Below are 22,493 nucleotides of genomic sequence, written 5' to 3'. Positions count from 1 at the left end.
GAAGTCTTCTCTTCAGTCCGCAGAGGTCTGCTCTGTTGATTGGTCTCATGATTTACTTGTAATTTCCTGCAACAGGTTTTCACTTCTGTTCACAAGGGAGACTCTGGGCAGTATTATTGCATCGCTTCCAATGATGCAGGCTCAGCCAGATGTGAGGAGCAGGAGATGGAAGTCTGTGAGTTACTTTTTGAAAATATTTCATCTGAAGACTGGCAAGTGGATAGAACATTTTTAATATTAGACCATCAGTTTAGACAACTGCTCAGCCTTCTTCTGGAGATGACTGGATTCACCAAAACTCACTCGGGTACATTGAAAGGAAAGATGAGAAAGTTCTGAGTAACAGCTAAATGACTAATAAGTGCTTACTTGCAATATGTTTATCTCCTCAAAATAGACTTTCTGGAGTCTTGTGATGTTGGGAACATAGTTAATCATGTTGCTTTTAACTGAGTATATATTTATTTTAAAAAATTTTTTTGAAGATTTTATTTATTTATTTGACAGAGAGAGCCAGAGAGCATAAGTGGGGGGAACAGCAGAGGGAGAGGGAAAAGCAGGCTCCCCGCCGAGCAGGGAGCCCAACTCGGGGCTCCATCCCAGGACCCTGGGATCATGACCTGAGCTGGAAGGCAGAGGCTTAACCAACTGAGTCACCCAGGTGCCCCTTAACTGAGTTTAATAAACTCCATTTCTGGGATGTAAGCATCCGACTCTTGATCTTAGCTCAGGTCTTGATCTCAGGGTCATGAGGTCGAGCCTTATATTGGGCTCCATGCTGGGTGTGGAGCCTACTTTAGATGATAGATGATAGATAGATAGATAGATAGATAGATAGATAGATAGATAGATAGATAGATAAACTAACTCCACTTCTTTGATAATTGATAAAATTACCAAAACATAATGTCGTGTAAGGTCTCCAGAAATTTATCCAGTTCTAACCATTTTGTGGTAAGCTGACAGCCAGAGTTTTAGCCTCAGTAACTTTACCCTGTTCTGTGATGATACCGTCTCTTGGATGCTGGTTCTAAAGGAGGGTGTTGAAGGCAGGATGGGGCAGATGGGGCATGTCGCCATCACAGTCACCTGGGGAGTGATCTCAGCCCCTCCCTCCTTCCTGTGTATAACTGACCCCAGAGCAGTGTTTTCCAAGCTTGCCTGATTGTGAGAATCATTTGAGTGCACTGTTCCATGCACAGATTCCAAGGCCCACCCTGGGCGTATGGACTCAGTCCCCCTGGGAGGTCTGGAAATGTCTGTGTGTCCAGCAGCACTCCCGGGGATTCTTGTCATCTGTCAAATTCAGGGAACAGCTCCAGAGCAGGAGGAAGACTCTGGGCTTTGCCCAGACCTACTGCATCTCTCTCTGGTGATAGAGCTTGGGAAGTGACATTTTGAGGTCACAGTTCCGGTTTTTAAATGCACACGCACATTTGAAACCACTGCACCAGGATAAGGGAGGATTTAACAACTTCCAAGTTAGTTGGCTTATGCTGATATATGGCCTGCATGTTCTCCATTGCGTTTTTACCTGCATGAAGGAAGCAGCCCCAGTGTCCCGTACTGATGGGGACTGAGTACCTTTGCCCAGTATACAGAAATGGGAAGAGGGGTCAAGGGCTTTCCTCCAAGAGGCTTGTAGATGCAAGGCCAGGCAGCTGATAGGGAAAGGTCATGTTCCCACATCATGTTTTTATTTTTCAGTCCTGTGCGAAACTAGTTCTCTTTCCCCAAATAATGCACAGAAAAGGGAATCCCTGGAAATTAGGAATTTTTTCTTTGGAATTCCTGGTTCCTTAATTCTGTCTTTATAAAGTGAAACCATTTACTCCATTAATAATATTTTCAGGGATTTAGCCAGAAGATCTTAAAAGCCTTTATACAATGCTAAGCCCCTTTTAATACAGGATTAAGTATAACGGCATTTGAACTTTGGCGGTCTCAGTACTTTTTTTTTTTAATTTTTTTATTGTTAGGTTAATCCCCATACATTACATCATTAGTTTTAGATGTAGTGTTCCATGATTCATTGTTTGTGCATAACACCCAGTGCTCCATGCAGAATGTGCCCTCCTCAATACCCACCACCAGGCTAACCCATCCTCCCACCCCCCTCCCCTCTAGAACCCTCAGTTTGTTTTTCAGAGTCCATCGTCTCTCAGGGTTCGTCTCCCCCTCCAATTTCCCCCCCTTCATTCTTCCCCTCCCGCTACCTTCTTCTTCTTCTTCTTCTTTTTTTCTTAACATATATTGCATTATTTGTTTCAGAGGTATAGATCTGAGATTCAAAAGTCTTGCACAATTCACAGTGCTTACCAGAGCACACACCCTCCCCAGTGTCCATCACCCAGCCACCCCATCCCTCCCACGCCACCCCCCACTCCAGCAACCCTCAGTTTGTTTCCTGAGATTAAGAATTCCTCATATCAGTGAGGTCATAGGATACATGTCTTTCTCTGTTTGACTTATTTCAATAAGCTCAGCATAATACCCTCCAGTTCCATCCACATCATTGCAAATGGCAAGATCTCATTCCTTTTGATGGCTGCATAATTTTCCATTGTATATATATACACCACATCTTCTTTATCCATTCATCTGTTGATGGACATCTTGGCTCTTTCCACAGTTTGGCTATTGTGGACATTGCTGCTATAAACATCGGGGTGCACATACCCTTTCGGATCCCTACTTTTGTATCTTTGGGGTAAATACCCAGTAGTGCAATTGCTGGGTCATATGGTAACTGTATTTTCAACTTTTTGAGGAACCTCCATACTGTTTTCCAGAGTGGCTGCACCAGCTTGCATTCCCACCAACAGTGTAGGAGGGTTCCCCTTTCTTCGCATCCCCGCCAACATCTGTTATTTCCTGACTTGTTAATTTTAACCATTCTGACTGGTGTGAGGTGGTATCTCATTCAGGTTTTGATTTGGATTTCCCTGATGCTGAGCAATGTTGAGCACTTTTTCATGTGTCTGTTGGCCATTTGGATGTCTTCTTTGAAAAAATGTCTGTTCATGTCTTCTGCCCATTTCTTGATTGGATTCTTTGTTCTTTGGGTGTTGAGTTTGATAAGTTCTTTATAGATTTTGGATACCAGTCCTTTATCTGATATGTCATTTGCAAATATCTTCTCCCATTCTGTCGGTTGTCTTTTGGTTTTGTTGACTGTTTCCTTCGCTTTGCAAAAAGCTTTTTATCTTGATGAAGTCCTAATAGTTTATTTTTGCCCTTGCTTCCCTTGCCTTTGGCGATGTTTCTAGGAAGAAGTTGCTGCGGCTGAGGTCGAAGAGGTTGCTCCCTGTGTTCTCCTTTAGGATTTTGATGGACTCCTGTCTCACATTGAGGTCTTTCAACCATTTGGAGTCTGTTTTTGTGTGTGGTGTAAGGAAATGGTCCAGTTTCATTCTTCTGCATGTGGTTGTCCGATTTTCCCAATACCATTTGTTGAAGAGACTTTTTTCCATTGGACATTCTTTCCTGCTTTGTCGAAGATTATTTGACCATAGAGTTGAGGGTCCATTTCTGGGCTCTCTATTCTGTGCCATTGATCTGTGTGTCTGTTTTTGTGCCAGTACCATACTGTCTTGATGATGACAGCTTTGTAATAGAGCTGGAAGTCCGGAATTGTGATGCCGCCAGCTTTGCTTTTCTTTTTCAACATTCCTCTGGCTGTGCGGGGTCTTTTCTAGTTCCATACAAATTTTAGGATTATTTGTTCCATTTCTTTGAAAAAAGTGGATGGTATTTTGATGGGGATTGCATTGAATGTGTAGATTGCTCTAGGTAGCATTGACATCTTCACAATATTTGTTCTTCCAATCCATGAGCATGGAACGTTTTTCCATTTCTTTGTGTCTTCCTCAATTTCTTTCATGAGTATTTTATAGTTTTCTGAGTACAGATCCTTTGCCTCTTTGGTTAGATTTATTCCTAGGTATCTTATGGTTTTGGGTGCAATTGTAAATGGGATCGATGCCTTAATTTCTCTTTCTTCTGTCTTGTTGTTGGTGTATAGGAATGCCACTGACTTCTGTGCATTGATTTTATATCCTGCCACTTGACTGAATTCCTGTATGAGTTCTAGCAGTTTTGGGGTGGAGTCTTTTGGGTTTTCCACATAAAGTATCATATCATCTGCAAAGAGTGAGAGTTTGACTTCTTCTTTGCCAATTCAGATGCCTTTTATTTCTTTTTGTTGTCTGATTGCTGTAGCTAGGGCTTCTAGTACTATGTTGAATAGCAGTGGTGATAGTGGACATCCCTGCCGTGTTCCTGACCTAGAGGGAAAGCTCTCAGTTTTTCCCCATTGAGAATGATATTCACTGTACGTTTTTCATAGATGGCTTTTATGATACTGAGGTATGTACCCTCTATGCCTATACTCTGAAGAGTTTTGATCAAGAAAGGATGCTGTACTTTGTCAAATGCTTTTTCTGCATCTGTTGAGAGGATATGATTCTTGTTCTTTCTTTTGTTAATGTATTGTATCACGTTGATTGATTTGCGGATGTTGAACCAACCTTGCAGCCCAGGGATAAATCCCACTTGGTCGTGGTGAATAATCCTTTTAATGTACTGTTGGATCCTATTGGCTAGTATTTTGGTGAGAATTTTTGCATCCATGTTCATCAGGGATATTGGTCTGTAATTCTCCTTTTGATGGGGTCTTTGTCTGGTTTTGGGATCAAGGTAATGCTGGCCTCATAAAACGAGTTTGGAAGTTTTCCTTCCATTTCTATTTTTTGGAACAGTTTCAGAAGAATAGGTATGAATTCTTCTTTAAATGTTTGGTAGAATTCCCCTGGGAAGCCATCTGGCCCTGGGCTTTTGTTTGTTGGGAGATTTTTGATGACTGCTTCAATTTCCTTAGTGGTTATAGGTCTGTTCAGGTTTTCTATTTCTTCCTGGTTCAGTTTTGGTAGTTGATCCATCTCTAGGAATGCATCATTTCTTCCAGGTTATCTAATTTGCTGGCATAGAGTTGCTCCTAATATGTTCTTCTAATTGTTTGTATTTCTTTGGTGTTGGTTGTGATCTCTCCTCTTTCATTCATGATTTTGTTGATTTGGGTCATTTCTCTTCTCTTTTTGATAAGTCTGGCCAGGGGTTTATCAATCTTGTTAATTCTTTCAAAGAACCAGCTCCTAGTTTCGTTGATCTGTTCTACTGTTCTTTTAGTTTCTATTTCATTGATTTCTGCTCTGATCTTTATTATTTCTCTTCTGCTGGGTTTAGGCTTTATTTGCTGTTCTTTCTCCAGCTCCTTTAGGTGTAGGGTTAGGTTGTGTATTTGAGACCTTTCTTGTTTCTTGAGAAAGGCTTGTATTGCTATATACTTTCCTCTTAGGACTGCCTTTGCTGCATCCCAAAGATTTTGAATAGTTGTGTTTTCATTTTCATTGGTTTCCATGAATTTTTTTAATTCTTCTTTAATTTCCTGGTTGACCCATTCATTCTTTAGTAGGATGCTCTTTAGCCTCCATGTATTTGAGTTCTTTCCGACTTTCCTCTTGTGATTGAGTTCTAGTTTCAAAGCATTGTGGTCTGAAAATAGGCAGGGAATGATCCCAATCTTTTGGTACTGGTTGTGGAGGTCTCAGTACTTTTTACAAGTGAGAGCAGGGGTCTGGGGTCCTGAATGTTCTGGACTAGAAAGAGTTGAAGTGGTCTTACTCTGCTCTCCTTCTGGCTGGGGTAGGCATGAGAGGGCAGAGCGGGGAAGTGGAAGGATGCAGGATTAGGAAGGAGGCACAATGTGCTCAGGGGCTTTTATAAGACCAGATAGTGTGTATTCTCTCTTCCCTCAATCCCTCTTTTCTCCAGATGACCTGAACATCGGTGGCATTATTGGGGGGATCCTGGTGGTCCTTGCTGTTCTGGCCCTGATCACCGTGGGCATCTGCTGTGCGTACAGACGGGGTTACTTCATCAATAATAAACAGAATGGCGAAAGGTGAGCCTGTCTTCTGTCTTAAGTCTTAACTTCTGTCTTAAGTCTTCTGTCTTCTGTCTTAAACAAAATCAAAGTTTAAGTTGACATTACATGAAAAATCAGTAGTCACTGAAGCCATCTCTCCTCCTTTTTCAGTTATAAGAGTCCGGGGAAGACAGATGGAGTGAACTATATCAGGACAGACGAGGAGGTAAGGAAAGGAGTGAGGCAACAGAGCAGACATCCTTTAGGAAACCTAGAAATTGAGGTGTTTCCAGCAGAAAAAATGACATTCCTCCTTGGAAACCCTCCCAGTGCAATGTTTGTACACACTCCTGGCGTGCACAGTTTGCAGGCTCTAATAGATGATACTTTTGAAGAATGGTTTCATTTGATTTGTTTTGCCTTAAGTTTCTTCTTCAGGGAAACGGGGCCTAGCCCTGGCTTGCACTCTTCCTCTCCTGCTCGGGCCCCGGGGTCAGTAGAGGATGGCCGTGTCTAACCCTGTGTTGGCCTTGCAGGGCGACTTCAGACACAAGTCATCATTTGTGATCTGAAATCTGATGGTGTGGCTGAGGGAGCACATGCAAATACCTCTACCAGAAACTCCTATCAAGAGCAGCCCGGGAGCCAAGTGCACTTGGACAGAGCTAGACACTTGCGCAAAAGCTTTTTTGTTTTGGCCAAAGTTGACCGCTACTCCTTTCTTACTTTTTAACAAGCCACATGAATAAAAGAATTTCCCTCGAGATGGGCGTAGTCATCACAAGGAGAAAAAAAACAAAGCTGCATTTCACGGAGGCTGATTCCCAGTCTGTTTCTGGCCTGGCTCCCGCCTGAATGTTAGGGTGATCAGGAAGCTCTTGGCCACAGAGGCTGGGCTGGGCACTGTGGGCCAGTGAAGCCAGTTTATTCGCCACTCACCTCCGTCAGCCAGGGTGAGTCCTGTGTGGGGGGCCACCAGGCAGCCATGTAGCACCGGTAATGCAGGGCTTGGGAGCACGACCCACTGCAACACCCTGCAGCTGCAGAGTTTGAACCAGGGAATCCAGAAAAGAGGTGTTTTATGCGATGATCTTGTTTCACAGCTGCCCCCAGCCAGCACTGCAGATTCTTCTTGAAGGTTCTATTCATCAGTATTTTAGTGTCCATCTTGGAAAATCTGTTTGGATCAGAATTTTATGAAAACAGCCCAAATCAGGAAGGTAAATTGCTTGTTGGAAGAAGGGATCTTCTTAACTGTAGGAGCCCTGCTTGTCCATGGGGGGTGGGGGGTGGCCAGTATTTACATAAAACCTTCATCTTAGGTGAAATCTGAAATGGTACTGAAATAATGTTCTGCTTTTCTATGGGTGTTTATTTTATAAAATTTTACATTCTAAATTTTTGCTAAAGATGTATTTTGGTTATTGAAAAGAAAATTTCTATTTAAATTGTAAATATGTTGTCATACAGTGTTAAATACCTATTTTTTTAAAAAATTTCAACTTAAGGTAGGAGTTCCAAGCTACTCGTGTTAAATTGGAAAATGCCAATAATTAAAGAGTATTTTAACCCCAAAAATCCTCTCAAGGAAGCTTACTGGAACATTCCTTTTTTTCCACCTAAGTTTCCGCATTTTTCACAAGAGAAACCTTGTCTATACATCCGATCATTGTTACTTAGGAAACCTTTAAAAAAAATCCAGTTGAATAATGTCAAAATCTATTTGCAACTCTCCAAAAGAAACATAAGGAGTTCTAAGGTTAGCTTTGAACGGCCTCTTCCTAGATCACTCAGACTACCTATGCCCAGAGACCACCCAGAAGTGCTTGGATGTCCCTGTGAAACCACGTTCGCCAACCCCCGGGCTCGAGTCCTGTGCCCCACTCGAAGGCCATAGTGGCTACTAACTTCAAAGGCTAGCCAGCGCATGCACTGCCATCTTTATTGGCCTGACAGAGGCTTTGTGTGCTGATGAGCTTTATAGTGTTGGACAGTTGTAAGGTGGACACTTCAAGAAGGGTGGGTGTCTTCCCTGTGGTATCCCAGCCTTCGGCTCCCCTGTGGCAGAGCTCTTTTTCGTTGTGGATGGCTCATGAAACAAAGTAGCTATTGTTTGGCTTTAAAATTCATTTTACTTATTTGTGTAGTTCATCAGACTGTCCAGGGCCAAAGGCAGTTCTGAAAACTACAACAATGTTTTTTAAGAAAATGAATTCCACTTTTCCTCTTTGCCGTGAAGAAAGCACGGAGACACCGCAGGTCGTGTCTCACTTCACAGTAAACCCATTATGTGGTGGCGGCGAGGCCAGCCCTTTGAAGAACATCAGGTAGTGCAGCCGGGGTGGAGAGCCTGATGGCAAGGAAAGCGAAATGCCTGAATCAAGGGCAGTTTTCTGATTTTGATTTTAAAGTCTTTATCTACCCAAGACACTGCTGCTCACTGGGTGTGGGGCATTAGAAACATCATTCAAAAGCCTTTGTTCTTCGAGAGCAGATGTTCTTCGCCTCAGATACATTGCCGTGTTAAACTCATGATGCGGAGCGGTTTGAAGAGGGGGCTTCTCGGAGGAGCGCCTCCAGTTCCATTGTGTGCTTCGAGGGTGGTTTTTACGTAGAAGGATGTAGTCATCTTGGGATTAAACTTCCAGTGTCTTAATTTTTTATACTTGAGGGTTTTTTTAATTGAATACTTGAGACTTGTGTTGACTTTTTTATGTTCTGTGAATACTCTGCCACAGGGTGTTTGGCAGAAGCAGTGGGCAACTCTTCATAATTGCTTAATGGTACCCATCTTCTTTTGCGTTTGTGTCTTGAATGCTTAGACCTAAGATATCCCTTCATCTTCACCCCCTCTTGGTAGGAAGGGATAGTGTCCCCGTTCTCTAATTGTTGGGGAGCAACACCCTAGCTGCCATCTTGGTTGTCCTAGTGATAGGACAGCCCCGACTCCCTTCTTATGACCGTAACACCACCTAGCCTTGTGCCATGTGAACTGGGGCTGACAGAAGTGAGTATGGAGGCTGGGAAGTTGTTGCCGTAGACAGAAAAGGAATATTCGTACGTTTTTAAGATGTGAATGTGACTGAAGACTCGAAGCCTCTGCAAGGCTATCGTGGCCTCTGGTGTAGCTGTGCTGTACATAGACATTGCAGACTTGTACTAACACACCTGTAAGTTGGTATTTGTTAAACCTCATTTATAAAAGCTTTTAAAAAATCCACTTTGCCTCGTTTTTTCTCTTCCTTATGTACTCTTACGTTGAGTTTACCTTGTTTTCCTAGTATTTTGGTAGGCAAGTACACTTAAAATGGCATGATCCCAGGTTTAAAGAGAGACTGCCATCAATTACCATCTGCTTGATTTGGAGATAAGTGTCTTTACTCAAGAGCCGCTTTGTGACTCTCTCTGCCAATGAATGACCTGTCCACGTGTGTCACCGTTCATGTATGGGAGAACTGCAGAACAGAGCACAGTGACATCCTACCCCTCTAATCCAACTACCACATTTATACTAAAATCATATCAACACAGTAACCTTGTACTTCTGCTTCTGTAGTGCTGGGTTAAAAAGTGAACTGACGACTGAATTTCTTCCTGGTCACTCTTGGACAAAACATGAATGCACACGTGTTTAAGGTTACCTAACGGCATCAGCAAAAGACACCAAAGCACCCCCCCCCCATCCCCATGGGAGCAGTCTTTGTGGACTGTTAACACAAACCAGCATTAGTGCATGCCGCACATAGGCGAACTTTCAGGCGCAGGCCCGCGTTTACGTATGAAGAGGAGAGAAGGACATGTGCTGTTAGGAGGCAGACAGCTTCTGTCCGGGACAGAGGCACAGGAACAGATGAGCTGAGCCTTAAAGACAAAGGGAGTCATTTTTTTTTCCTAAAAGGAAAGTTGGGTTTTATTATTCTTTAACAACAGACATTTATTTCTCACAGTTCTTGAGTCTGGGAGGGTTTTATTATTCTTAAACAAACACTTAATGTAAATTAAAAAGCCCTGTTCTAAAAGTAGAAATATTCTGTTGAATACCAGAAGGCTGTATTTATGCTTAACCTTTATTATTCCATTTTAGAAAGCTGTACACTTTAAAACCTGCAATTTATAAATAAGAATAAAAAAAATAATTACAATCAAAATTTCATCATTAGATACAGGAAACTATTGTCCTGTAGGGAATTCCGACCAGATAACAGAGGATTCATTTATATAAAAGAAAGCTCATCTGTTGTGTTCCTTAAAGACCAGAGTATGCTTTATCAGAATAAATGGAGTAAAGTTAGAATATTAAATAGCTATGGCATTTCTCTATTATTTTACAATTTTTTTTTTTTTTTTTTTTTACCACATATTGCATAAAGAGAAATGTAAAATGTTGTTCACCACACAGGTGAACAGTCAGAGTGCCAGAGTCGTAAGAAAAAACTCTGGTATCACACAGTTAAAAGCCTCCTCCTCCCTGGGGGTAAGGGAGGTGGACTCTGTCTTTCCACAGGCAGGAGACAACATGTCCTTAGAGCTCTTGCTTCCCAGACACTCCCGAACGACGACGGTTTCAGTTGGCTGTTTTCAGGGGGGTCTTTCGGAGTGACCTCCTGCTGGGGGCTGGGTTATCTTTATTTCTGGCTGGGGACTTCACATTCCACTGCTGAGGCTGGGGAGGCCTAGGGAAAGGAAACAGACAGTCATTCTGGAACTAAAGATAAAACCCTGACAAAAACATTTACCTCAAAAGGAACTCTTGGTAAACTTACGGTTTATCAGGAAGCGATAAACATAAAATGTCATTTCCTTGACACTGGGCTTCAGTTTTCTCTGAAAGGGAGTTAGACACAAATTCAGATTTCCCAGAACTCAGAAGTGCCTAATGTATCTGACAGGAAAGGAACTTGCCTTTGGTTGAAGAAGGTGTCCGTGGGGTGCCTATGTAGCTGACTCCTGCTCCAAATGTGACATCATTGATGGTCCCTGGGTAAATTTGGGGACAACAACAGCATTAACGAAAAGCCAGTAGGAAGCAGACCTACATAAAGTCACCCGAGCAAGGTCAGGTGGAGCTTCCACTACACTTTTACTCAGTCACTTGTATCACTTCCTAAGCACCATCAAATCCAATCCAGGGGCCCTCTCAGGCCTCAGTCTGACCTTCGTGAGGGACTCCATGGAGACTGTCCTCCTGGACACTCATCCCATCCGTAGTCTCCTGGCTCCCTCCTCTGACCACTCCCTCACATGGCTTTGTGCTCCCCTGCACTCCCACTGGCCACTGCCCCTGGCTTCTCACCCACCGCACATCTCCGGTTACTGCCAACACACTAGTGACCCCCCAACTCCGGCCTCTCTCCCAAGTCCTGTGTCTCCTACTATGCTGCACTCCCTGAAGACACCTGGCCACCTCGTTACCCCCGCTCCTCAGCACGTTCCTTCCGAACCTCAGTCTTATCAATGGACGGTCCCAGTTGGGACTGTGAGGCATGAGAGGCTCCTTCTCCATGAACCTAATCACTAAGCGGTTACATTCGCCTTCCTCCTGGCTCCTCCTCCTGCCGCTTCCTCTCCTCCTCTCACCCGATGTGCGCTCCTCTCCCCCTGACTTAGCACAGTGCTCTCCACCCAGGGCCACCTCTTCTTTCAGTTCGCCCCTAGGAGGCAGGGAGCAGAGGGTAGGAACAGACTCGAATCACACTTGATTTGAATTCTGGCTTGCAGTCTTACCAGCTGTGTGAACTACTCTAAAAACCTCAAGTTTCTTTATCTCCAAAATGGGACACAGATGTACCCGCCTCAAGGGAGTTGTAGGGATTCAATGAGATTATTTATGTTAAGTCCTTAACACAGGACTTGGTACAAGGTAAGTGCTGAATAAAGGTTAACAACTATTGTAATTTCTTAGCTCTTATTCCCTGCGTCACTAGAATTAAGTCTAAAATGTGGTGAGGTGCCCGCTCTGCTTCGGGTCCCGCCGGCTCAGTGTCTGAGCTGGACAGAACCACCTTTGTGCGAGCCGGCCCCCAGCTGCCTTTCGGAACCCGGGTGCTGCATTCACACGCTGCCGGCCGCCGTATCCGGTCACCGACCTCTTGCGGGCCCTGGTCTGGGCACGCAGTTCTGCTGCCTGGAGTGCCTCCCTCATCCGACCACCATGCCGGTCCTTTGAGACTGGGTGACGATGCCTCTCCCAGGGCCTTGCTCCCTACTTTGTGTCCTGTACCTCTCTGCGTGAGCTGTCACCACACTTGTCAGGAACAGAACAAGCCTCCATAGCTGGCTGCTGACTGTCCTTCAGAGCCCACAGGCCTCCCAAGAACATGTGTGATGTAAACTTTCTCCCCTGCACTGTAGCCTTCTTAGGAGTACCGATTAGATCGTTCCAGTCTGTTTTAAAGTCCACAGTGCATCTGCAGTACTATGTGCCTGTGAACGACTTAAGGAGAAGGAGCCTCTCATGCCTCACAGTCCCAACTGAGACTAGCATTTTCATCGTGCTCCCACTCAATAGCTCAGTTGTGCCTATTCCTGTTTCTGGGAGGTGTCTCCTCGTGCTGCAATTCAAACTCCCCTTCCCTATGTACACACTCCTTTTCCAGTTTGGAAGCCTGAGCACATCCAGGTTATAGGTCTCCAACCTCGGCAAAGGCCACTATGCGATGGCTCTCGGATCCCCTGTGCGCTTTGTAAGCGCTTACAACCAAAGGCAGGAGCATCTCTGCTGCCTTGACTGACAGCAGTAAGAGGGACTTGCTGAACCCTGCACGGATTTCCAGTTAAGATCTAGCTCTGAAAAGGACTCATTTCCATTTAGCAAAGCCACTTTGCTCCTGCTGAATACCACCAGTGTGCCCGAACAGTGGAGCTGCCTAGCATTTGTCCTCCTGCCTTCGTACAGCTGAGACCACTTCCTGACAGTCACCCCACCTAAGAGTTGTCAACAGAATGTGTATCTACAAACCACAGAGAAAACAGAACTGAGTGTTTTTACATGATCTGATAATTCTCCCAGGAAGCAGAGCTAATAGGAGACCCTTCTTCAAGCATTCCTTCCTGGTTCAGAATAAGGAAAGATGGCCACGAATTTTATATTCAAGAGCCTAAAGAGAGAAAAAGCACTCTGTAGACCTGGGGACACCCAAGGGTCTTATTTTCAGTGCAAAGATGACTCCGTGCATGCAAATCCAAGCAGTATTAATGCAGCACGCCAGGCTCCACTGCTGAGGAACTTAGGCTGCTAGGAAACCAACCAAAGACTGAAATCAGGGACTCCTGGGGATGAGCAAAACTAAAATGAGATGCATTCCCCCCCGTTTTTGCAGCATATGGTTCCTAATGCCAAAATAGAAGCACTCGGTTCCTCTGAACCAGAAACAAAGAACATACAGAAAATTTGTTTCAGAGGTTGAATTTTTCACATATATAACATTACACCTGTTCAATATACAGAACCCCAAATTACTGCTTTAATGACAAAGCAGTCACGATTCAGTTGTCATCTAAGGAAATGTGGGTTAGGAGTTCTGTTCATCTGTTAATATTACTCCCTTAAAAGGAGGACTTGATGGGGGTGCCTGAGTGGCTCAGTCGGTTAAGCGTCTGCCTTCGGCTCAGGTCATGATCCCGGGGTCCTGGGATCGAGTCCCGCATCGGGCTCCTTGCTCCGCGGGAAGCCTGCTTCTCCCTCTCCCACTCCCCCTGCTTGTGTTCCCTCTCTGACTGTGTCTCTCTCTGTCAAAAAAATAAATAAAATCTTAAAAAAAAAAAAAAAAAAGGAGGACTTGATGGAAATTCTCTATAACCCGGTAAACACTCTAACAGATCATAGCATCACAGGTCATAGAACTGCCCAGCAACTAGCCAGAACACACTAGGTGCTCACTAAGTTTGTACTGACTGAACATACAACTAAATGAATGCCTTGCTCCTGGGTTGCACCATTACCAAAGAGAAGAACACCTTAACACGTTCTCATCTTGCAGTCACACCCAAGAGCAGCACTGCGAGAACAAAGGCTGTAGAAGGACACAGGAACTGCAATCGGGAGACCTGGCTTCAGGTCCCAGCTCTGCCATTCGTCCCATCACTTAACTCACTAACCTGTTTCGCTCCTCCCATGTTCCAGGCACTGTGGCAGGCCCAGTGGGTACAGTAAAGAGTAAAACAGCTTACAGACTAACTGCAAGGACAGATGAGGCCGTACAGCTGACCCTGAACAATGTGGGAGTTCAGTCGAAAATCTGTATATAACTTTTCACTCCCCCCAAAGTTAACTACCAGTAGCCTACTGTTGACCAGAAGGAAGCCTTACCAGTAATATCAACAGTCGACTAACACATATTTTGTATGTTATATGCATCGCATACTGTATTCTTACAATAAAGTAAGCTGGAGAACAGGAAATGCTATTAAGACAATCACAAATGCTATTAAGACCATTTATGGTGCTGCACTGTAAACAATCTGCACACAAGTGGACCCGTGCAGTTCAAACCCCTGCTGTTCGAGGGTCCGCTGTGTGTGGAGGTGTGGCGAGTACTGCTGAAGAGGTCAGAGTGCTAGGAGGGGGGCACCTCATCTCATCTGAAGGGTCAGGGAGGGCTGCTGCTGGAGGGTGAAGCGGCGGCCACCGGGAAACGGGAAGTTCTAGGTGAGGACGTGGCGCATGAACGCCCCATGCCAGGCAAGAGGGGGTGTATGCAGGACCCCGAGACCCCAGCCCAGGGCTGGCGGGCAGAGGAAGGGGGAGGTGGACAGCAAAGAGGTGGGAGGCACACTGAGACACACCATGGACCTAAGAAGCTATAAAACAAGGTAATGGGAAAAAATCCTCTACACTTCTAACTCACCTCGACTTTGAAATAACAGGAAATAACAGAAGATTAGAAAAACCACCCCATGGGAGTGAGAAGACATAGGCTCTCGGCACAGCTGGTGGTGGGTCCTCAAGAGGCCAGTGGGCCCGCAGGCTCAGCTGGCTCCGCGGCCAGCCTCGATGCCGTAGCCGGTGCCTGCCGGCGTGGACACGGGACCGCTACAAAGCAGGGCTGCGCAAGCGCTGGCTCTAGAATGGCAAGCTGTGCCTCAGCCTCCCTGCCTGCCTAACAGGGAGCCTCACGGGTGGCTGGGAGTTTAACTGAGCGCATACCCGTAAAAGCACTTAGAAGACCGCTCACCGACAGTCAGCTAGTGCTCAGGCTGCTGAGTTATAATTGTCACGAGATGCCGTGTGACAAGGCACCACAATGCTGCTGACCACCAGGAGCGCCCGCATCTAGGGAAAGACCTATCTTCCAACAGGAGGAGTCCCGCAGACACACGGTGACTGAGGAGAGTCTCAGCAGAAGCCGGCTTGTCACAGGAGTACTTACTCTCAGGAGTACTGATCGCTCGTTTAGTTACGTGGTCCACAGCTCCACTGGACTCCTGCTCCAAGCTGTAGGAGGTTGCTAGGATAAAACAGAAAGTTTTAGCTGTCCAAAAAACCCCAACACATTAGCAAGATCTATGATAAAGTTAATATCCCAAATAAATTGTTCTTATAATGAAGTAACTCAGAAAGATACCAAAAAATGGTAAACATGAGAAACATTGTCCAATTTCACTAGGATTCAAAGAAAAGGAAATTAAGGGGCGCCTGGGTGGCTCAGTCATTAAACGTCTGCCTTCGGCTCAGGTCATGATCCCAGGGTCCTGGGATCGAGCCCCGCATCGGGCTCCCTGCTCGGCGGGAAGCCTGCTTCTCCCTCTCCCACTCCCTCTGCTTGTGTTCCCTCTCTCGCTATGTCTCTCTCTGTCAAATAAATAAATAAAATCTTTAAAAAAAAAGAAAGAAAGAGAAGGAAATTAAAACCATAACCGGTTTTGATCTATAAAGCCCGGCAAAGAAGATGGGAAATTTTAAGACCAATGTTTCTAAGCAGGAAAATGGCCACTGGCTCCCGCCAACGTACAACTGCAGTGACTTACAGAAGTCAATCTGACGCTATCAAAGGCTTTAAAAATATTCATGGCCTCTGAGTGCTGGGAATCAATTCTAAAGATTATATACTTTATTGTGACATTATTTCAAAAAACTGAAAAACACCTGTATTTCCGAGAAGAAGGTAACAGTAAATAGGTTTCAATACTTCCACAAGATAGAATGCTAAGAAGCCATGGGGAGAAAAGTTCAGAAAGAAAAGTTCATGGGCAAATGTTCACTATTACTGTCAGTATGTGGAGGGAGGTCGATTACAAACCAGAAATGCACACTAAGATTACAACTTTATAAATAAGGCCAAATGCATGTGTGTGGGGAGTGGAAAGACGGGAAGAATGAACACGTTTCCACTCCACTCTCTTTTCAAATCTCTAATAAGAGACAACCCAGAGTCCCAAATCCCCAAAGTTGTTTTAAAGATAAGAAAACAGAATCATTTAAAAAAGGATGAGAGGGAGGCTTGTTCTGTGTTTTCATCTGTATCCTCACTGTGTCTGAGGTATAAAACCCACGGCTTCTATCGGCCCCCCTGGAGCCGCCCTGGACCTGGAACTTACCACGATGGCACATTTTGTCCAGGCTCTGAGAGCTTAACGGGAATGGCAACACTCCTGTGCTCCGACTCTGGTGCCTGCTACTGGACTCCACAGCTTTCTTGACAGAATTCAGGATGGCAATGGTGCTCAGGGACATGGGCCTGAGGAGGAAAACATGCCAGACATGGAGAGAGGACGAGGGCGAAAACGCTGCAGTAACCGCCCTCTGCCTCTCGGGAGCGCCCTCAACCACACTCCTTGCAAATCAGAAAGAGAGGATCCTGGAGGAGGTGTCTGCCAAAACGCCCACTGGGGAAGGCCCAGAGGCGGCGGAGAATGTGGTGAGAGGCAGTCAGCCCCGTACCTGATGCAGCGGCTCCATACCTGCCTTTGGGCATGAACCTCTTCAACAGCCCAGTCTCCAGGGCAGGGGACAGAGGCGGTGCTTGGCCAGCAAGCGCCCTGGGTGTTGAGGGCTGGCTCGCAGCAGCGGGCACAGTGCCACCTTCCCGGCCACCAACAGCTGGCATCACTTCTAAACTCGGAGCAACCTGTCAGGGAAGAGAAATAAAGACTCTTTATCTACTGACACTTTTGTTGTTGTTGTTAATGGAACCTTTACATGCCCTGAGCAAGTCCAGAAGTAATTTATTTCAAAAACCGTGTCAGCCCTGGGCAAGTAGAACGTTCTCTTCAGAAAGTTATGGCAGATGTCATGGCACTAAAGAGAAAAAGGATTAAGTTAGTTGGCCTTCATCAGTTTTTAATGCAGTGGATCTGTCTGGATTTCTCAGAGAGGTGAACACACTGTGTCTGGAAGTGAACAGCAGCTCGCTGGAAATACCCCAAGTGACATTCTGTTCGAAACAGGGGACGACAAACAAACTGAGACACCTAGGGGGATCTAATTAGCTGTGATCACTAGAATCACAGATCAGATAACCCGTCGACCAGCTTGCTTTCGGGGCATTCGCACGCAGCCCCCAGGCATTACTATGATGACTTTCCAGACAAGTTCATGCGGCCTGGCCAGGAGGGAAGGGAAGCCTCCCTGATCCAGGATCCATGTGGCACGCGTGGCAAAGGAACACGCAGCGGTCCACAACCTGCAACCCGAAAGGTCTCGTTCCAGCCAACCTCGGCTCCTACGTGGGTTTCGAGCAGCACTGGGGAAGCTGGGAGCGGAGGGCGGACTGGAGAGAGGAGGGTCACACACAACTTGTGCTGTGTCCCCCTGGCCCTGCAAGCCGCCGCACTCACATCTGCCTGCCTCGCTCGGCCCTGCTCCTGGGCTTGCTGCTCGCTGTACTTCTTGATGTCGTACTCGAGTTCTGATGCCAGCTGCCGGTCTAGCGCAAAGCAATCCTTGATTTCGTCACGGTAATCCTGCATCACCTCCTAAAACAGACCCCGAGGCATCTTTTAGTGTTTTCTTGAATAAATACATAAGCTCTGCAACACAACCAGAGAAATATTAACAGGAGTAGTAAGACATGTTTTGCTGAGAGCTGACTATTTCTAGTACATCAACCAACAAGTTAAGTAACAGGGTAGTATTTTCCTGGGAAAGGCCAACTGCACTGGTATTGACCACAGAAGCCAGGGAGCATGGAGTGAGACATTAAGTATCAGTTCTGATCTCTTAGGGAGTGTCCTGTCTACCCGCCGTTGAACAGGCAGTTTCCCAGGTTCCTGATGAGGAAGAAGGGACACGGAATCACACAATCAGAGCCTCAAGCAGGCCTTATTCCAGGGCACAGAACTGCCACTGACAAGCCACCCGCTTTCCATTCCTGAAGGCGGGGATGGGGTCAGTGATGTAGCTAGGTGGCCGGGCTTGGCTCTGGGTCACCACCAGTTTAAAGACTCTTGTAGTGTCACTGAGGCAGGCCCCTTAGGAATTCAAGTCAGAGGTTAGGTGGGCAGGCGATACCTGGCACTGTCCTGGCTCCAACAGGGCCTCTGGAGCAAGTTACAGGAAGCTGTGCAGTCTAAAAGTTGCTCATCTGTCTACACTAGCTTTCTCAGAGGACGGCAACTATGGCTCTACTCCCATCGTTGTGTCTTCCTCTGAAGATAGGACAGAAAAGCTTTTATCATATGACGCTAAGAACATTCTCAGGGCTTACAGGGGGCTGCCAGGGACCAGGCCTCTTGGCTAAGAGGAAGAAACCATTTCACCTAACTTAGTAGTAGAGGGAGAAGATTTATCGTAGCCCCACCTGTGAGGGAAGTCCCAACAAAGGGAAGGCAATCTATGAACCCTTCCGGCTACCGTGAAGAGAGGCTGCACAGGTCGGGGCAGAGGGCGGCTGAAGCTGCTTCCACAGAAGGCCGCCAACGAACGAGAGCCGTGCCGCTCAAATAGGGCAGCTGTGTGGCCATCCTTCGGCCGTGTGCTCCGCAACAGGGGATAGACTTACTGTTCGTAAGCCTTTAAGTAGTTTGAGGATCTAAACTCTTTTTTTCCCTCTCAGAGCTTTAAAACAGTCAGGGCAATAAAAGCCTAAGAATAACTGGACGTTCCCATTTTTTTCCCACACAATGAGCCTATCTTTCCTACCTTAACTTCCTTTAGTTTAAAGAGCTGTTTGAAGAATTTACATTAAATGTAATTTGGTTGTAGCCCTTACTGAAAAAATTTTTTTAGCATTTCTTGAGGAAGGAAATAGCATAGTGTAAACAGAGAAAGGAAAAAAACTGTTCCATTTATTTCTGATTGAAAAATTTTGCCAGAAAGGTCGGGGGCCTTATTTATGTCTGCACGGCAAGTCTACATAATGTCTTTGGGTGCTTAGACCACAACTTTTCATGGCCTCAGATCCCAGCAGTGACGGCGGCCCGGCCCCCAACAGTGCGCCCCAAGACCCACTGTTATTTCCTGATGCGGAGGCAGTGTTAAAGGTAAACATCCCCAAATCTAACATGATGCCCAATTACACTTTATCCCTCACCAGAATGAACTAAGATGATGCCTTTGTACTTGACCCCAGTTGAGAAAGTCTTCAAAACGGTATCTCCAAACTGGTATCAAGGACACACATGCTCAGCACAATGAGTCAGCCCTTCATAAACTCAACGGCATGAAAAAGGTGAGAACCGGCTTCTGTGGAACCTACGGTCAAACTCTCTCTCTCTCTTCCCCCCGACAGTCAAAGGCCTGTCTGGCTAGTCTAATTCTAAAAAAGTGTAAAGCTGGTTTTGTAGCATTTTGAGTCCCTATGTTCACCGACCAACTGCACCATCATAACTGTGACTGATCCTGAGAAATGAGCTAGAGATGGGAGACACCAACCACAAAGCACAAGGTCATCTTTTACCCTGAGATAGGTCATGAGTTCCCGCAAAGCTGGGATCTTATTTTTCTCTAACACGGTCTTCAGGGAGATGATAATTGGAATAATATTTTCTATGAAATTCTTCTTCTGAACCTGTAGTAACACAAACAAAGGCATGTTTTAGATGGATGAAGTTCCGAGACAAAGGCTTCTCCCTGACCTAGCTCCTCTGCACGGCCCATCTACGGTACTACAAAGACTTCTTGTTTATCTTTTATGATGATGCTGGGAACTGTCTAGGACCCAGCACCTTTGTCTTGGAGACTTTACAAGCATTACCTCAAAACACTCAGAAGGCTTTGTGAAGTAGGATGGGGATGAACGCTATTCTTACTTTCTAAACAAGAAACAGGAATTAGAAAGAGGCTGAATAACGACAACAGGCTCTAAACCACCACACAAACCCATCTTGGATCCAGTCAATTCCTCCACTCAGCATCCTCCCTTTGGAATGAAAATGAGTTCACTTCTGGCTACCCAAAAGGGACATTTTGTATCCCTGCCGTGAAATGACAAATGGTTGAGAATGGCTAAGCATGAAAGAGTCAGTGTTGTATTTCTCTCTTTTCGTGTGCATAACTTCGCACACATTTCGAAAAGGTTTATGCATTTATATAGTATCTGATTTGACCAAGCCTTCATATTCTTAACCGTGAATGATCACTAACCACAGATATTTTCTAATAAATCTCTCAGAATTAAAAATAGTCATTAGAGCAGCCCACATATGTAGTAAGATTTATCCTTCTGAATTCGGAAAGTATTCTTTTTCTTCTTATTTAAAGTCACTAGTATATGTTCCTTGCTTGTAAATCACCATTTCTAAAAAGTCTTATAGAAGGTCAATCAGTAGAGAAATAAACACTTTAATAAACATGAGTTTGAGCAGATGGTAAGTACAGGGATAGTCTTAAAAAGTGGCTTAAATGCATTCAACTCAATAAATATGATCAAATGCCTTCTCTGTAGCAGGCACAAAGCTAACCTGTGGGGATGTAAAAATGAAGCCAAGAATTCTTGCCTTCGGGCTCCTTCTAGACCAGACTGCGTGCTGGGATGAGTGGCACGGTGTGACCAGTGGCAGGATGGTGAGGAACTTACACAAGAGGGATGCCTAAGGAGGCAGGTGCATCTTTTGAAAAGATGTGGGAATTTGGCGGCAGGAAAGGAGGACAGGGTGGGAGAGGCCCCGCGGGCGGATAGACAGGGTGCAAAGGCACAGCAGCAGGAACGCACACCTCCCGCTCGAGGGACCAACAGGGACCTGGAGTGGGGAGGTCAGGGAGGGGAGCATGGAGACGGGAGCCTCAGGGGCAGGAGTCCCGTGTGCCTGGGAGAAGAATAAGGATTTTATTCAGAAGGTGACAGGAAGCCACCAAACTACAGACTAAAGGTAGCATTAGTGAGGTATAATTTATATGCAGTGAAATTTATCCATGTTCAGTGAACAGTCTGACGCATCGGACAACAGTACAGAGTGAGTCACCAACACCACAGTCTGCATACAATCACCCGTAATCCATCACCCTGAAATTCCCTGCTGCCCTCTGCAGCCAATCTGCCTCTAGTCTCTTTTAAGCAGGAGAATAAGATGATCAAATTTGTCCTTAAGAAAGATGCTGTGAAAGCAAGGCGGTACACAGCCTGGACCAGAAAAAACTAGAGACACAAAGCATGCTGAGTGAGGAAACCACTGGGAATGGCACCAGCTGAAGTAAGTACAGAACTGGTCGGAATGGGTGAGAGAGATGGGTTTGTGAGATAAAATGGACCGCATCTGGGGACACCCTGGATGGCATCAAAGTCTATTTCTTCAGGGTCCAAAGCTTTCAGGACTCAGGTGGGAAATACAACCTAGTGATCGAGGCTAGTGTAAGAACTGGACCCTGGTGAGGACTATGGCAATCAAGCGCCACTCTAAATCAGTCTGATCCCAATTTTCACACTCTGGCCAAAGGAAGCATGTGCCTGGCATGCTGGACTCCAGAATGGGGTAGTACTGAGTTTCCTTGTGTACAACTTGGTAGATAATGGCTTCCTTCTCCACAACAGAGACTGCGGGAGAAGAGACGAAGAGGAGGGAGAAGAGAGGAGTAACTCAGTTTTGACAGAGGAAGCTTGAGATGCCTGTGGCACATCCAAGCAGACCAACGGGATGGGTTCAGGCCATGAGAGGAGGTGGAGCTAGAAACACAGAGGCAGAATCGTCATCACTGGGGTGAGTGTTAAGGCCATGGGTGAGAATAAGACCCTGATCTGAGGTCGACCACCAGTACTCAGCGGGTGGACGGAGGAACACAGGGGTGTAACCAGGCCCATTTGTGGAACGACACACTCACTTGCGAGATGAGCTGCTTCTGAGCTTCCTGCATGACCGCACTGGCCAAGGCCGTGTCATCTTCTTCCATAAGGAGGTCCTTATCTGCTTTAGATCTCATGGCCAAAAGCTTGATCTCCTTTGAGCTGAGGACCTCAAATGTATCTGAGAGCAATTCACTGGCTTCCATGTCTAGGGGCAGGATGCCGTCGGCAAAGGACGCTGAGAGAGAGCACAGAAGATCAGCTTCTGAGAAACAGCCCAGCCCCAGGGGGGAAGGGTATCCCACAGAGCTAGGAGGGCCCATCTTGGCTTCGAGTGGGGGTCTGCATGGGCACAGCTGATGTCAAAGAAGGAAAAAAACGGGGTCTTCCCGTAGTATCAGGGTCTCATTTAC

At 45.8% G+C, this 22,493-nt stretch overlaps 2 protein-coding genes and 1 long non-coding RNA gene across 3 annotated transcripts in view; 2 read left to right on the top strand and 1 right to left on the bottom strand.

Annotated features, from left to right (window-relative positions):
- Positions 1-9,146, top strand: part of JAM3 (junctional adhesion molecule 3) — a 105,500-nt gene extending 96,354 nt beyond the window's left edge. Inside the window, exons 6-9 of the mRNA XM_045894681.3 lie at positions 76-175; positions 5,833-5,962; positions 6,098-6,152; positions 6,463-9,146. Coding sequence (XP_045750637.1) covers positions 76-175; positions 5,833-5,962; positions 6,098-6,152; positions 6,463-6,498 — 321 coding nt within the window. The 3' untranslated portion in view covers positions 6,499-9,146. The remainder of the gene's footprint in view (positions 1-75; positions 176-5,832; positions 5,963-6,097; positions 6,153-6,462) is intronic.
- A 1,092-nt stretch (positions 9,147-10,238) lies between these two features.
- The window catches only part of NCAPD3 (non-SMC condensin II complex subunit D3), a 63,745-nt gene continuing 51,490 nt past the window's right edge, over positions 10,239-22,493 (bottom strand). Inside the window, exons 28-36 of the mRNA XM_045894677.3 lie at positions 22,119-22,318; positions 19,762-19,872; positions 17,702-17,839; positions 16,826-16,992; positions 16,463-16,602; positions 15,295-15,372; positions 10,829-10,903; positions 10,690-10,750; positions 10,239-10,599 (exon numbers count right to left, since the gene is read on the bottom strand). Of these exons, the coding sequence (XP_045750633.1) occupies positions 10,491-10,599; positions 10,690-10,750; positions 10,829-10,903; positions 15,295-15,372; positions 16,463-16,602; positions 16,826-16,992; positions 17,702-17,839; positions 19,762-19,872; positions 22,119-22,318 (1,079 nt within the window). The 3' untranslated portion in view covers positions 10,239-10,490. The remainder of the gene's footprint in view (positions 10,600-10,689; positions 10,751-10,828; positions 10,904-15,294; positions 15,373-16,462; positions 16,603-16,825; positions 16,993-17,701; positions 17,840-19,761; positions 19,873-22,118; positions 22,319-22,493) is intronic.
- Positions 17,834-22,123, top strand: LOC135362401 (uncharacterized). Its single transcript, XR_010407029.1, has 3 exons — positions 17,834-19,533; positions 20,749-21,493; positions 21,832-22,123. It is a non-coding gene; the product is annotated as an uncharacterized LOC135362401 (long non-coding RNA).

The sequence above is a fragment of the Mirounga angustirostris genome, unplaced genomic scaffold (assembly GCF_029215605.1).
Source record: "Mirounga angustirostris isolate CCGP_5_RB_7025 unplaced genomic scaffold, mMirAng1.0.hap1 SCAF_13, whole genome shotgun sequence".
Taxonomy (NCBI): Eukaryota; Metazoa; Chordata; class Mammalia; order Carnivora; family Phocidae; genus Mirounga; species Mirounga angustirostris.
Note: the sequence above shows the minus strand (reverse complement) of the source record. Positions and strands in the feature narration are given on the sequence as shown.